The sequence below is a fragment of the Triticum urartu genome, chromosome 4 (assembly GCF_003073215.2).
Source record: "Triticum urartu cultivar G1812 chromosome 4, Tu2.1, whole genome shotgun sequence".
Taxonomy (NCBI): domain Eukaryota; kingdom Viridiplantae; phylum Streptophyta; class Magnoliopsida; order Poales; family Poaceae; genus Triticum; species Triticum urartu.
Window position 1 is genome coordinate 94815469 of NC_053025.1, and position 15987 is coordinate 94831455.

General features: G+C 45.9%; 2 protein-coding genes across 8 annotated transcripts; one reads left to right on the forward strand and one right to left on the reverse strand.

Annotated features, from left to right (window-relative positions):
* Nucleotides 1-2624: 2624 nt before the first annotated feature.
* LOC125553617 (RING-H2 finger protein ATL74-like) lies at nucleotides 2625-3627 on the reverse strand. The gene has a single exon (XM_048717375.1). It carries the CDS (start codon nucleotides 3488-3490, stop codon nucleotides 2939-2941), a length of 552 nt encoding a protein of 183 aa, XP_048573332.1. The 5' UTR covers nucleotides 3491-3627; the 3' UTR covers nucleotides 2625-2938.
* A 6523-nt stretch (nucleotides 3628-10150) lies between these two features.
* Nucleotides 10151-12817, forward strand: LOC125550856. Of its 7 annotated transcripts, XM_048713968.1 has the most exons (6): nucleotides 10157-10524; nucleotides 10610-10756; nucleotides 11670-11753; nucleotides 11883-11893; nucleotides 11965-12069; nucleotides 12396-12817. In XM_048713968.1, the coding sequence occupies exons 2-6, from the start codon at nucleotides 10725-10727 to the stop codon at nucleotides 12446-12448; spliced, it is 285 nt and encodes a 94-aa protein (XP_048569925.1). In that variant the 5' UTR covers nucleotides 10157-10524; nucleotides 10610-10724; the 3' UTR covers nucleotides 12449-12817. The 7 variants fall into 7 exon arrangements, 2 of the variants coding, with proteins under 2 accessions (XP_048569925.1, XP_048569924.1); XM_048713967.1 differs by lacking the exon at nucleotides 12396-12817 and having other exon boundaries at nucleotides 10161-10524; nucleotides 11965-12389; XR_007301968.1 differs by lacking the exon at nucleotides 11883-11893 and having other exon boundaries at nucleotides 10151-10524; nucleotides 10610-11753; nucleotides 12396-12795.
* The last annotated feature ends 3170 nt before the right edge of the window (nucleotides 12818-15987 follow it).

The window sequence follows — 15987 nt, forward strand, 5'->3', positions numbered from 1 at the left end:
AGACAGTCGGGAGGTCGTCGTGCTAAGGCCCCATAGAACCAACGCACCAGAATAGCAATCGCCACAGACGAAGAGTGTAGATCAAAATGATCCAACATGAAGAGACACGAACGAATACGAACGACGAACAGATCCGAACAAATCCACCAAAGTCAGATCCGCCAGAGACACACCTCCACACGCCCACCGATGATGCTAGACGCATCACCGGAAGGGGGGCTAGGCGAGGAGATCTTTATTCCATCTTCAGGGAGCGGCCGCCGTCTCGCCTTCCTGGATAGGACACAAGCCCTAACAAAGCTCAAAAAAAATCTAAAAACAGAGCCCTCCCACCGGCAAAGTCCGAGATCCATTCCGTCTCCATGGCCCTAAGGCCACCGGATACGGGATGGGCCGGCGCCGGCGCCGGCGGGAGGCAGAGAACCCTAGATCTTGGAAGCGGCGGCTGGCTAGGAAGACGTGACCGATGTATGGCCCTAGCAGCTAGCTGTTGGAAGACCGAGTCGACCGACACTAGTTTCAAAGAATTCGACATGAGAAATCTGTGGAAACTGTTCCTGATCTAGGCGCACGGTTTCCTAAATTAATGATTTTACAGGGTTAGAGATTTTCGTTGGTGGTGGGCCGGGAGCGAAGAGAAATGTTGGTGAGGGGGAGAGGACAAATCTGCAGCGCACGCTTTGAGATGGCTACAAATAATTAAAGGGCACCGCTAGGCGCCGGCGCATCGGCCGAACCTTTCGGCCGGTCCTACCCTAGTCGCCCGATCGGTCCCTCCCAAGCCGCTAGATCCTTATCCATACAGGTCATCTTCTTCCCTCAGGCTCGCGAGAAAAAGGACCCTCCGCATCTCACCAGCCCCGCGCTCTCCAGTGGCCGTCCGCATCGCCGGTCCCCACCCTCGCCGGCCGTCCTTGTCGCCGGTCCCCGCCCTCGCCGGCCGTCCTCATCGCCGGTCCCCACCCTTGCCGTCGGTCCTCGTCGCCGCCTCAACCCATGTAGCAGCTGCACCAGTGGTTGCAGGTCTCGGCGGCGACGCTCGTAGCTTCTGTGGCGACGGCCGCAGCTCGCCGGCGTGCTTGCCGCTGCTCATGCCCGTCCAGTAGCAGCTCATCGGTCACATACCTCGCGGTTGCAACCTCTCGCTCACCCCCGTTTCAGCAAAAAATCCAGCTTCGCTTCCGACCAAAAAAATGCATCGTTGTTCGATGCAGCAAACCATGACTGCAGATGTAGCTGGATACGACACTGGTCGTAGCAAAATCCAGGACCGCTGGTAGCATGTAGCATGAAACCCATGACTTCCATCCTCGCTGAATGTTGCTTGGACTACTCGTGGGTTGAAGCTATTTTCAACTACAAATGAAGCTTATCTGTGAACGTTTGCAACTTTTTCAGTGAAGCAATGCCTGATTGAAAACTTTGTACATATTTTGGTTGAAGCTTTTTTCATCTAAGGTTGGAGCTTTTTTGGTAACGGTTGCAGCTTTTTCAGTTTGGAAGTGTTTGTACATTGAAAAACTTCATCCATGTTCTCGAAAAGCTGCAACCGGCGAGCGTGGTGACCGCGCCGGTTGCAAGCTGATTGTAGCAAAATGAGATGCTGATTGTAGCACAAGCGCAACGTGGTTGTAGCAAAAAAAATGCCGATGGTAGCCAAGAAAAACATCTTCGTCGCCGTCCCAACCCAGTCGCATCTCTGGCATGAATGGATGTAGCAAAATTTCTCGCCGGTCGTAGCAAAAATTGATGACGATTGCAGCAAAAACTCGTCTCCGCCGTTGCGGATTGTAGCTCCGCCATGAATGCATGTAGCAAAAAATGGTGCTGGTTCCAGCATGCCGCGACGCTGGTTCCAGCATGCGGCCGGCATGGTCGCAACTCGCCGGTGGTGATTCTCCCACAGATGTATCTTCGCTGGGCTCCGGTTGCAGCTCATTTTCCCACCCCCATGTCGGAGCATTTCAACAAGCGGTTTGTGGAGAAGGAGCTTGAAGACGACCGCGCGTGGAAGAAGATAACGGAGGGCAGAGTACAACGCACCAGATATGATGAGAGAAAGAAAAACAGTCGTGATGGGCCTAGGGCACGTGGGCGGGCCGAGGAAAGGAAAAACAAACAATGGAAAACGTGTATCGAGAGACATCGTAGTGCTAGATCCCTTCGCGATCGAGCAGCTTCGGCCGGTCCGTCGGTACGCAACGTTTTCCATAATTAAAGTGACGTGGAAGATGTGAACGCGGCAAAATAACAATTAATGATTATTGGTGGGGTTCGTCTATACTATAAGATACTGATAAGCCTTAGTCTCATCCATATCTGGCCACTCTCGCTCATGGGATTGAAAAATGTAGTATTCACCACTGAAGGAATTGTAGTGTCCCTTTGAGCCGTGCATACAGGTCATCCATCCACAATTTTCACACCTGAGTGGCCACAATTGCAATACAATTACTAGGTGGTTGGTTATTTAACTAACAGTGCTCCAATTGCCTAGACCATGCGTTTAACTAAAGACCATTTGTCTCGCAATCCTGTAAATTAGCACCAAAAGATGTCCCCGGCTATGTCACAACCATTCCACATCGCTATTCCTGCAACTAGGAAAAGGGGGGCCAATATCATACGGGTACATCAAATATGAACTTACTTTTTCTTTTGCGGGGAAAATATGAACTTACTTACGAAATGATTTGGGGGACTTCACCTATCAGCAATGCAAGAGTCCGTAGGATTACAATTTATAGAAGCCATGCACGCAGATCATCGGCCCCAATTGAAGCAAGCTAACACAAAACTTATGTACTCGGTGGATAACCATCTAGTAGCTGTAGCCATCCATCCACACGCTTCCAAGAAGACAAGCCGATGAAGCAACACCTATGCAGCAGCTAACTACCTTAAGCCATACCGGCAGCTCGGGGGCGACGCACGCATGCTATACCGGGCTCTCCAGGTCCGGCTCCCGTCCGGCGGTCTCCGCCCTCTTGGAGCCGTCCTTCGCTGCCGGAACCGGGAGAGCAGGGTGCGCGCGGCAGACGGGGCAGGTGGCCTGCGCGCACAGCCAGACGTCGACGCACCCGACATGGAACGAGTGCCTGCACCCGGGCAAGGCGCGCACCGCGTCGCCGTCCTGCATGGCGCTCAGGCACACCGCGCACTCCTCCCTTACCTCGCTGCCGTCGCCACGCGCCTCCGCCTTGAATCGGACCACCGGCATGGCTGCCAGCGCCGCCTTGTCGAGCCCCCCTCCGCCGGCCCTCTTCCTCGCCGGCCCGGCTGCCGTGCTGGATCCCGTCCGATGCACGCCGTCCCGCCCGCTCCACCGTACGTATAGGTAGTTGAGGTACAGTATCACCCCGTAGAGTGCGAGGCACACCGCCGTGAACGCCGCCACGAGCTCCAGCGTCCCGCTGGAGCTGCAGCACCCCCCGCCGCCGCCCCCATGCTGCGACGCCGTCGTCCCCGACGGGCCTCCCGCCGTCGACATGCCGATCTGTGGACGCCACTTCAAGCAGGGAACTGGCAGTGTTGTGCCGTGCGGTTTCTTGCTTTGCTCTGTGTGTTGGGTGGGTTGGTGCGAACAATGATGGTTTTCTTGGTTTGTAGTGTAACGGCCGGTGGTGCTGGCGCCTGGTGGAGGGCTTGGATTTTAGTGGCGGGGGGTGGCCTGGCGGTCATGCGGGGCTGCTCTGTCTTCCACGTTACAAGAGACTAGCGCATATGTCCGTGCGTTGCAACGAAAGAAATATTTTTTTATGAGAAGCATCGGAGACATAATTGATGTGTTCATCAAAACGGTCTTCATAGTGGTGGCGCTACAGAGCGAGGAGGTGCGACGTTCTCATAGATCATGTTTGGCCCACGAGATCTTAATAGTGATGGGGTTGGTCGAAGTGGTGGCCACCACCCAACTTGTGCCTTTTTTCTTTGTGTCCGCCACCATGTCTGGTTGTGGTTGCCTCCTTATTTTGTGGCAGCACGGCGACCTTCAGGCCATAGTTGTTTCGACCATTCTCTCCTATAATGACGTAACAAATATAGTACAAATTGTAGCGAATCCCGTTTCATTGGTATAATCAACATATAACCAGGTAGTCCCTACTTTACCAGGGTTTATTCTCTGTAATTATTTCAGCGATCACTTGCTCACATATTTTTAGTCAGAGCCAAGCCAACATATCCTCTTTTATTGCCATGTGTCCACAATTTTTTTTAATTATATTCAACAAAAATATTCTTTTTTATTGTCAAATAGCACGTCGGATGCACAACAGTTCAAGTCTGGCCAGGCAAGTGGCAGGCACCAAAACGACATGTGTTTGTAAGGCGCGAACGAAAATTCAAAACAACCACTGAATTGAAGGATCAAACTCACGACCTCAAAAACTCGACCACGTGCTGCTAGCCACTCGAACAAACAACTCCTGCTAACAAATGGCCAGCGCGAATGTTTAATAATATACTGTAGCGTATCATTCAAAACATTTTCTTCTCATCTTATTGAACTTATCAAAAAATAAATTAATAATTATGATATCTTGAATATTATTCGAAACATGAAAATTTATTGAAATTCACAAAAACAATTAAAAATATGAATCTTTTATAAGAAAACGAACAATTTTTGAATATGTGAAATTTTTTTTAAAATTAAATATGTTTTAAACATTGAAACAATTTTGAAAAACATGTTTTATAACACAAGCATTACTTTGAATTTGTGAACTTTTCAATAAAAATGAATATTTTTTAATTTGTATCATTTTCAAAATGCAATTTATTTTGAAAATATCGAACAATTTTGGAAAACATAAAAAACAATTAAAATGCGAAAGTTTTCTATGGTTTTCAATAAATTCTGGAATGGGAATAAAAATCTAAAATTTGGAAAAAAATTCAAAATGGTAAAAAATATAATAAATTCTGGAGATTTTACGAAAATTAATCAAAAACTAAAATTCTGAAAAATTGAATTTATGAAAAAAGGAAAAACAAAAAGAAACTTGAAAGAGAAAAAAGAAAAAGGAAAGATAAAAGAAAAGGGAAAGAAAAGAAAAAGGAAAAAGAAGCAGAACAGAGAAAAAATAAAAATGGGTCGTCCCAATACTGGGTGCCATATGCGAAACCTCGTCTATTTTACGCCCAGTGCGGTAAATAATGGTTCTCAGCTGCATGGACAGGAAATAAATGGGCTGGGCCTTAGCGCGCGCGGCCACGTATGAGATTTTGCATAAAACTGTTTGTTTTATGGCAGATGGACATACAGAAAATTAGTACCACCTTGGATTAAAAAAATCGATGGTGAACAGATGAAAAAATCGACGAAACGCACCTTGCTTTATTAGTAGGTATAGATTTTATTGATAATTAATTAAGTGATAAGACTTTGCTTTTGTGTATCAGTCGAGTGACGATCAGTGTAGTTGTGGTGCTAGGATCGGCAGGGCTGGATGCTGCAAACGACAACAAAAAATGTTGTGACGGTATTGCAAGCAACGACAACATATACTACAACCGCCCTGACTAAATTGCTACATCCGTCAATGGAGAATGTTGCAACGGGTGAGATGATGTGCTACACTCGACATGGGACACGACATGCTACAATCAGCAAGACGGATGATGTAACCGGTAGGAAGAAATGTTGTGAACGATGGGACAAAATGATGCAAGGTTGACTGAGACTTGGTTAAATCTGAGTGGACTGAGTTTTAGCTTCCTTGTTCTCTCCCCCTTCCACACTACCACCACCACCACCACTAGACCCGCCCCCCTCTTTTTGCGGGCTGACACTACAGGAAAAAACAGTTTTCCCGTGTGTTACCCTATAAGTCGTGTGCTATTTTTCGGGGACTCGGCTTATATTTCCTTTAAGCCGAGTGCGGAGGAAATAACACCCGGCAAATAAAATGCTCTCGGCTTATAGTATCCAGTAAGCCGAGTGGTCCTGAAAAGCCCTCGGCTTACATGAGGTACACGGCACCTACACAAAAAGGCTATCGGCTTATAGCGCACACTCGGCAAAGATATTTGCCACGTGTCTACAATGGAGATGGTTGACGGGGCCATCACGGAGCAGCCTATAAGCCGTGTGCCCAATGGGAGCACTCGGCTTACATGGCATATAAGCCGTGTGTCAAGTGAAAGCACCCGGCTTATATTTTCTCAGATTTTTGCCAGCCTATTTTTTATGGCAAAATGGTTTTAAAATGATTTCCATTCTTTCTCACTCATTTTCTCCCAACTAGTTTTCATGGGACTTATTTTTTATGGCCTCAATTTTCCTATCTCTCTCTATTTACTGCCACTTTAATATTTTGATGGTCTTGTACTCTTCCAATCCCCTAGTGTACCTATATTAGGATCACATGCATAAGGATAGGTTGTTGCGCCCCTTATTCATGTTATTAGATGAATGCTTTTGTTGGTGGGTATGTCAAAAAGTATGTACCCCCTAGCTTTTTGGCCGAAAACACACTTGCCACATAAACACGACAATACCGCAGAAAGGTTTAGGGTCTGGCATGTTCAGAAAGTCCGGAAAGGTTTAGCAGCCAAAAATGCTCTTGTCTCACAAACGCGACAATCTCGCAGGAAGGTTCTGCACCTACAATGTTGTAGCCGCACCTAGTGCCGCTGAGAGGGAATCTTGTGAAGGCATGTCCTCAAACAAGGTCTGGCATGTCACCACGACGTGCCTTAACACAAACCAAGAGGAATTCACCTCGGTCAAAGACCTCTCAAGTCCGGTCAAAGATGTAGGTCGGGCCCGTGGATCGGGGAATCCCCGAAAACAACACGAGAGAGAGTAGGAAGAGCACACCCACCTGCATATGGCCCAAATATATGTATGAAAGGGTTGTACAATGTTTAAATACTAAATGCACAACTACGATGTGGCACTTCTCTCACAAACATGACAGTCCACAAGAAGGTTCTTGTAGGGGAACATGCTACGGAACAAAAATTTAAATTATGCTACACGATCACACACAGGAGCAGTATGAAGATGGCGGTAATGACAAAAATCACCGATGGTCGGAGTAGCGGAAGCAGTGACGAGTCGGCGCAGTTTAACGATCCCATGGATTCCCGCAGTTAGGTTATACCTTTTAGCCACGAGAAGAGTTCTTCGAGACGAGAGTCGAAGTAGACGACCTCTCCGAGGTATCCATGTGTTCTATGGTAGTAGTCCGGTAGAGATTTGACGTCCAGGAAGAAGAAGTGCGAGAAAACTAGAGAATGAGACAGCCTAGTGATCTTCTCGTCTAACTAGAAGTCTAATTCTATTGCACCAATTAGACTGAGATTATAACTCATCTAATTAGGAGCCTAAACATTTAGGCCAATTAGGCCGGGAGCGTGTAGCTATGCGGGAGAGAGGCCCTTGGGTTTGATGTATCTCAAGAGGGAGGCCTCCCTACATGTATAGGTGGGAGACGGAGGAGGGGGCGCCACAAGGAGGGGGATCCTTCTCCTCTTCCACTTGGTGGAAGAGGGAAGGATTCCTTCCCCTAGAAATTCGGCCTAGGGCCTGCCACAGCCCATGGCACCCCTTGTGGGGCCATATCGTCCCACTAGGGTTCATCATCTCATGACGGCCATTCACACTTTTCTTCCACACAAAAATCTCGCATTTTTTGGATGTCTCTGGAGCCCATTCCAACGACAACGAGAACTTTCCATAACCCCCCTCGAGCCGATCAATAGTTAACAACGGGATCTGGACATGCCTTCACATGGTCTGGCATGACACCATGACCTGCCTTAACACAAACCAAGAGGAATTCACCCCGGTCAAACCCCTCTCGAGCCGGTCAAAGATGTAGATCGTGCGGGCCATACGGATCAAGGAATATTTGAAAACGGCATGAGGGAGGGTAGGAAGAGCTCACCCGCCTACATATGGCGCAAATAAATGTATGGAAGGGTGATGCGATTGTTAAATACCCAACCCACAATTTCAATGCAGCACTTGCCTCGCAAACACAACAATCCCGTGGGAAGGTTCTGCACCTACACTACTGGTGCCGCAGAGAGGGAATCTTGTGAGGGCATGTGCTCCAACAAGGTCCGGCATGTCAACATGACCCTCCTTAACACAAACCAAGAGGAAATCACCTCGGTCCAACCCCTTTCGAGTCCGGTCAAATACGTAGATCGCACGGGCCTACTAATCGAAGAATCTATGAAAACCATGCGAGGGGCGGTAGGAAGAGCACACCCTCCTACATATGGTTAAAATATATGTATGAAAGGGCGGTGCAATGGTTAAATATCCAATACATAAGTTTAATGTGGCACTCGCCTCACAAACGATAGTCCCGCGGGAATGTTCTACACCTACAGTGTTGGTGCCACGGTTAGCGGCATCGGGAAGGATTCTTGTGAAGCCATATGCTCAAATATGGTCTGGCGTGTCAACATGGCCTTCCTTAACACAAACCAAGAGGAATTCACCCCCGGTCAAACCCTTCTCGAGTCCGGTCAAAGACGTAAATAGTGCGGCCGGGCCCTATAGATCGGGAAATCTCTGAAAACCGCACAAGGGAGGGTAGGAAAAGCACACTCACCTCCATATGGCCCAAATATATGTATGAAATGGTGTGCGATGGTTAAATAACCAATGCACAACTTTGATGCGGCACTTGCCTCACAAACGCGCTAGTCCCGTGGGAAGGTTCTGCACCTATAGTGTTGGTGCCTTACATAGCGCCTTTGGTCCGGCATGTCACCATGACCTGCCTTAACAGAAACATAGTCAAATTCACCTGGTCAAACCCTTGTCGAGTCTGATGAAAGACATAGATCATGCGAGCCCTAAGGATCGGAGAATCTCCGAAAACCGCATGAGGGAGGGCAGGAAGAGCACACCCACCTTCATATGGCCTAAATATATGTAGACATGGGTGGTGCGATGTTTAAATACCCAATGCATAACTATGATGTGGCACTTTCCTCATAAACGCGATAGTCTCGCGGGAAGGTTCCGCACCTACAATGCTGGTGCTGCACTTAGTGCCGCTGGAAGGAAATCTTGTGAAGGCATGTCACCATGATCTGCCTTAACACAAACCAAGAGGAATTCACCTCGATCAAAGCCCTCTTGAGTCTGGTCAAAGACATGGTTCACATGGGGCCTACGGATCGAGAAATCTCTGAAAACCGCACGAGGGAGGGTAGGAAGAGAAAACCCACCTTCATATGACCTAAATATATGTATGAAAGGGTGGCCGATGGTTAAATACCTAACGAACAACTCCGATGCGGCACTTGCTTCACAAACGCGACTGTCTCGAGGGGAACGTTCTGCACCTACAGTGTATGTGCCGCACTTAGTGCTGCCGACATGTCACCGTGAAGGCATGTGATCAAACAAGGTCTGACATGTCACCGTGATATGCGTTAACACAAACCAAGAGAAATTCATCTCGGTCAAAACCCTTTGGAGTCTTGTCAAACACGTAGATCACGTGGGCCCTGCGGACCGAGAAATCTCCAAAAACCGCATGAGGGTGGGTAGGAAGAGCACACCCACCTTCATATGACCCAAATATATGTATGAAAGGGCGATGTTGGTAGGGAGTGCCGGCGAACAGACCCTCTACCCAGACCTACCAGACCGACCAGGCGGCGACGTCCCCTCTACCCAGCAGCATAGAGGCGATGCAGGACGGTGGGAGCGGGAGTGGGCGCGCGGGCTGGTGGCCTAGTGCTCTCATGCGGAGTAGCTAGGGAGAGGTGGCGTCACTGCGGTGCGGTGCCAGACAAGTGTGGTACCGGAGGGGAGTGGCGACGCCTGATAGGGTTTTGCCCATGTACAAAATCAATAGATGCACCCAATTCGGCCGAAACCCTACCAAAGGAGTTTTTCTTTTTCTTTTTCGATTCTAGCCCCACCTTGGTTGCACCAAAACAAGTCGATGGAGGGGCTATCGAGCCGTCTAGTTTCTGTGAACCGCCCGGTTCACCGGGTTTTAGAAAACCGACTGGATCGACCAGTTTTTTGAAAAGAAAATACCAAAAATATAAAATGAAAATGCAAAAAGTAAGATAAAATAAAGAAAATAGCTGTTATAAAATAAGAATGTAAACCGCATGCCAGTATTTGACACTCGGCTTACCTTAGCACAAAACGCGCGGGAATTAACAAAAATCAGGCGCGCTTGCTCTGTTTCCCCCAAAATCGACCGCTGCTTTTCCCCCAAATCAGGCGGGTCGCCAAAATCCTCGGTGCCCGTCCACCACTCGTACGCAATCCCACTCCCCATCTCCTCGCTCCCCTCCCCCGCCCACTTCACCGCCGGCGACCGCGACGGCTCATCTCCTCCCTCCTACATCACCGCCGCCTGCAACCACCGGCGACCTTTCTCATGGGCTCAACCCTATCCCCCACCCTCCCCTCACGTTCTCTCCCAGATCGGATCGGATCGAGAATCAGCAGGTTAGCCGGTGGCCAGATTCGCGGCGGTCCGTCTCTCGGGCCTCTTTTTTATGCTCCCAGATCAGATCGAGCAGCAGGTCCGTTGTTTATTTAGTAGGCCATGGAGTTGTTGACTCCATTGTTGATTTAACAGACTAGTCCGTTGTTCATTCGATTTCACAGGCCATGGAGTTGGTGAAGTTGGCCCTCCTTCGTCAACTTGGTTAGAGGTCCAAGTTCGAGGGACCTGACGAGAAGGAGGACAAGGACCACCGGGAACCAAGACCTCCATATAGCCATGGCAGCAGCCGCACCTTCCCCTTCCACAAGGTCTTCTCCTCCCCGCAACATGCATCTCTCTCTGTTCGTGGTGTACAAATTCTTGATTTTTTGTTCTATGGTTAGAGTAAGTCAGTAGAAAAGTTTGACACTTGACGAAATTCCATGGTGATTAGGTATAGGAATCCATCCTAGGAAAGATGAGAGCAAAGCTGCCTATATTGACGAAATTCTTGATTGTTGGATCACGAGGATCTAGGATCTCTCTCTATCGACAAATCTGACTTGTTAGATAGCACTTTCACTTATAAGTACAGACAGATGAATTTGCATCACTTTTTGTTCGGCATGTGAAGACTAAGACGAGCGGACCCATTTGTAAACATCACTCATGCAGATTTGTTCCTAGTGTAGATTTGGACACAATCCCTCTTGACTTTGAGGTTTTTTCCCATGTCATCGCTACTCCGTTCGAAGCTATTTTCTCTTCTGGTTGTGAAACCAAACTATGGTGACGAGGTCCCTCTTGGGTTTGGTTTACTCTGAGGTTGTGCACCACGATTCCAGGTTCTTGTGTAGTGGTATGACCAAATTCTGCAATTCATATCATATCTTGTTCTAGATGATGCGTTTATGGTTGATGCTTATGCTCATGAATGGCATTTCATTTTGCACCTGATCTAGCTCACTGTCATTGTTCCCTAAAATTGCTACTGGATATACATTGTTTGGTTAGTGCTTCCATTCTTTGTGGACTAAATTGGATGAAGAAAATGTGTTGATTTTATATGGTAAAAGGTTGCTACCTTGCCCTAGATGTCTACATTACTAGTTATGCTCTTTTCATCTACAAATAAATTATCACACTAGACTACCCTCTTATTGCTCATGTGGTCTTTTTTGGGAAGCCCAATCCTGCTTTATAAATAACTTATCACACCTCACTGCCCTGTTTATTTTGTAGCTCACCATTTGCTGTTGTACATGCTGATTGTAGTCAATCTGTTGGATGCCTCGACCTAGTTACATCACATATTTTAAAATCAAGGTGCTAGTCTTTTTCATAAATTTGTTTACAGGCTATTCTTGTAAGTACCATAATCTGATAATACATATGTTTGTGTGGCGTTGGCTGCGTGGTCATTTGTTACTCGTTTTTTCTCCATGACCGGTTCAGCTTATGCAAGGGTAATTGTAGTTATGTATATTCACCACTTTTGCTACAGCCAAGTGAAGTAATTGATTGTTTCGTCATGCAGGTGTAGTAGGTGTTCATGGAAAAAGACAGAAATTTTTAGGAGATGAGGAGTTACTGAAACATTGGCTGCAGCGCAAGGCCTCAATGTGGCCAAATCAACTCAATGGTATGTTGTGCTGGGCACTCAATCATTATGTGAAGAGTTGTGAGTTTGCACTGCTACTATTTGAAGAAACTGTAAATTTTGAGACTTTAGTTGCTAGGGATGGAAAGCTGGATGTCTGGTGTATGTTTAGTACAGGTAGAAATTTTCTACCCTACCACTTGCTGTTGTACATGCTGATTCTAGTTCATGTGTTGGATGCCTCAGACCTAGTTACATAATGATACGTCTCCAACGTATCTACTTTTCTAAACACTTTTGTCCTTGTTTTGGATTATAACTTGCATGATTTGAATGGAACTAATCTGGACTGACGCTGTTTTTAGCAGAACTACCATGGTGTTATTTATGTGTAGGAGGAAATGTTTTCGGAATGACCTAAAACTTCACGAAGACACTTTTCAGAAAATAAGAAAAATACCTTCCAAAGATGAAGGTCAGGGGGCCCACCACCTTGCCATGAGGGTGGGGGGCGTGCCTCCCCCCTAGGGCGTGCCTCCCTACCTCATGGGCCCCCTATTGCCTCTCCAACTCCAATTTCACTTTCATATATTGAGTTTCAGGGAGAAACAAATCAGAGAGAAGAAATCATCGCGTTTTACGATACGGAGCCACCACCAATTTTTAAAACCTCTCGGGAGGGCTGATTTGGAGTCCGTTCGGGGCTCTGGAGAGGGAAATCCGTCGCCATCGTCATCATCAACCATCCTCCATCATCAATATCATGATGCTCACCGCCGTGTGTGAGTAATTCTATCGCAGGCTTGCTGGACGGTGATGGGTTGGATGAGATCTATCATGTAATTGAGTTAGTTTTGTTAGAGTTTGATTCCTAGTGTCTATTATGTTTTGAGATTGATGTTGCTATGACTTTGCTATGCTTAATGCTTGTCACTAGGGCTTGAGTGCCATGATTTCAGATATGAACCTATTATGTTTTCATCAATATATGAGTGTTCTTGATTGTATATTGCAAGTCTTAGTCACCTTTTATGTGTTATGATCCGTTAACCCCGAAGTGACAATAATCGGGATACTTACCGGTGATGATCGTAGTTTGAGGAGTTCATGTATTTATTATGTGTTAATGCTTTGTTTCGGTTCTCTATTAAAAGTAGGCCTTAATATCTCTTAGTTTTCGTAAGGACCCCGCTGCCAGGGGAGGGTAGGCCAAAAGATGTCATGCAAGTTCTTTTTCATAAGCATGTATGACTATATTCGGAATACATGCCTACATTATATCAATGAACCGGAGCTAGTTCTGTGTCACCTTAGGTTATGACTGTTACATGATGAACTGCATCCGACATAATTCTCCATCACTGATCCATTGCCTACGAGCTTTCCATATATTGTTCTTCGCTTATTTACTTTTCCATTGCTATTGCTATCATCACTACAAAATACCAAAAACACTACTTTTACTATTGTTACCTTTCGTTACCGTTATCACTACGATCATATTACTTTGCTGCAGATATTAAGTTTTCAGGTGTGGTTGAATTGACAACTCAGCTGCTAATACTTGAGAATATTCTATGGTCCCCACTACTAGGAAAAGGGCTATAGATAGGATTGACACTAATGGCGCACCAGGGAAGTAGTGCGCCACTACTATATACTAATGGCGCACTAGTTGGTGATGCGCCATTAGTGTGGAAGACACTAATGGCGCACCAGAAAATAGGTGCACCACTAGTGATAATTTTTTTTTCATTTTTACATACATACTAATGGCGCATCCTACCGAAGTGCGCCATTACTAGTTCTAACTAGTAATGGCGCACCAGACAGGGAGTGCGCCAGTACTGAATTTTTTTTATTCTTTTTTTTGCAAAACTACTAATGGCGCACCGCCTCACAGTGCGCCATTACTAGTTTAAACTACTAATGGCGCACCCTGTAAAGTGCGCCATTAGTATATATTTTTTTTACTTTTCTGCAAAATTACTAATGGCGCACCACCTGCAGGTGCACCATTAGTAACCAGGGTTACTAATGGCGCATTTGCAGGTGGTGCGCCATTAGTAACCTGAGACCCCAACAAGATATTTTGGACAGCCACACCTACCCACTCACTTTCCCCACTTCATTTCCTCCACCTCCTTCTCCATGCTTTCGGCTGCCTCCTCCTCACCTCATTTCCACCATAGATTCATCAAAATTAAGTGGTGAAATTACCTTTTTTTGATAGGTAAGTAAGGGGAAAGCTATCTTCATGATGTAGATCTACTTTTTTACTCCCTAGCTCACTCCAACAACGTGCACATGCACTTTTTGTGGCCTAGCTAGATCTATGTATGTTTGTGTTGTTGCATGTGTTTGTGGTGTTGCATATATGTTTGTGTTTGCAGGTACCGGTATTTGAAATGTGATAGTTGCCAATATTTTGCCGGAATGTTGATTCATTTCCGTTTCGGCGAGAATTTTGGCACTATGCATTCTTTTTGGTCCTATTTTTAGGGAAGGTCATGCCAAATTTTTTCTTGGTTCTAAAATATCGTTTTGCTCTACCCCGCAGGCGACCATGGTCCGCACAATGACCGAAGGCATCGTGAATAGGTTTTTGAGCTTCGCGAAGGCCGAGATGCTTCAAAAGAACGAGACGGAGATAAGATGTCCGTGTCGAAGATGCAAGCTGAAGAGCCTTATTGCGGACCTGGATGTATATTTTTGCGTGCTAGATCGAGGGCTTCAAGATAGAACTTGTTGTGAATCTTCTAGTATCTGTGTGAATTCTTATATGTTGATTCTTGTTGACTCTTGTCCCTTATCGATCGTTTGCAACTTAACTTTAGAATCTCATGCGTGTGGTAATGGACTTACAGGTTCCATCACAGATGCCATCGACGGTGGGCATACATGCTGTGGTGGAAGCTCATTGCATCTTTTTGGTTCATGCTTAGTGTGAACTTGGAAGTCATGCTTTCGTTTGTGAGCTCTTGTTGCATATGTAAGGATGTTGTTGTGAACCTTCGTTGGATATGTATGCATGTGTGAACTTGGAATGTATGCATGCATGGACATTGAACTAATGGTCGGTTTGTTATGTTGTCAAGTTGTAATATATTGTTGATGTGAACCTTCGCTGGATATATATATACATAAACACTATTCTGATCACGGGATCAGAATAATATTCTGATCACAACCTGACCTGCCCCGCTAGTAGTACGTTGAACTTCCCTGTGAACTTGGTTGAACTTCCGCAAACATTGCCCAAATGGGGCTTGCGATATACCGTTGGAAAGCTATGGACACCAATATCATGACCCAACTTAAATTTTTGGCAAAATATAAGCGGTTTAAGAGCAGTTTTGAAAACCATTTTTTCTTCGCACAAAAAACGTGAATCGTATTTTTGATCGCATTTCTAAACCGTTTATCGGAATGAGGCATATAATATGGCGTTGAAAAGCTGCAGCAAAACCGCTCCTTACACATGTTGAAAGTTTTCTCTAATTCCCTATGGTTAAAGAGTAATTTGAAAAAATATCAAATTTCGTAAACCGAACAGCTGAGTTCGTTTTTTCGATGTCATTTCTAAACGGCTAATCCAATGGAGGCATATGATACGGCTTTGGAAAGCTTATGAAAATATGCTACTTTTTCATCTGGAAAGTTTTTTTTTCTAATTTTGAATGGTTTAAGAGTAATTTAGAAAATGGTGCAAGTCCTACCGAATTCGTATTTTCGAGCTAATTTTTTAACCGTGCGTCCGAATGCAGCAACTGATATGGCGTTGGAAAAGCTAGAGTAAATGCGAAGCTTTTTGGTATGTACTGTTTCTCCCAATTCTTTATGGTTTTAAGTCAGTTTCAAAAATGGTGAAAATCGTATTTTCGCCGTAATTTCTACAAACTTTATCTGAATGGTGCAAATAATATACCACTGAAAAGCTATGGAAAATGCGAAACTTTT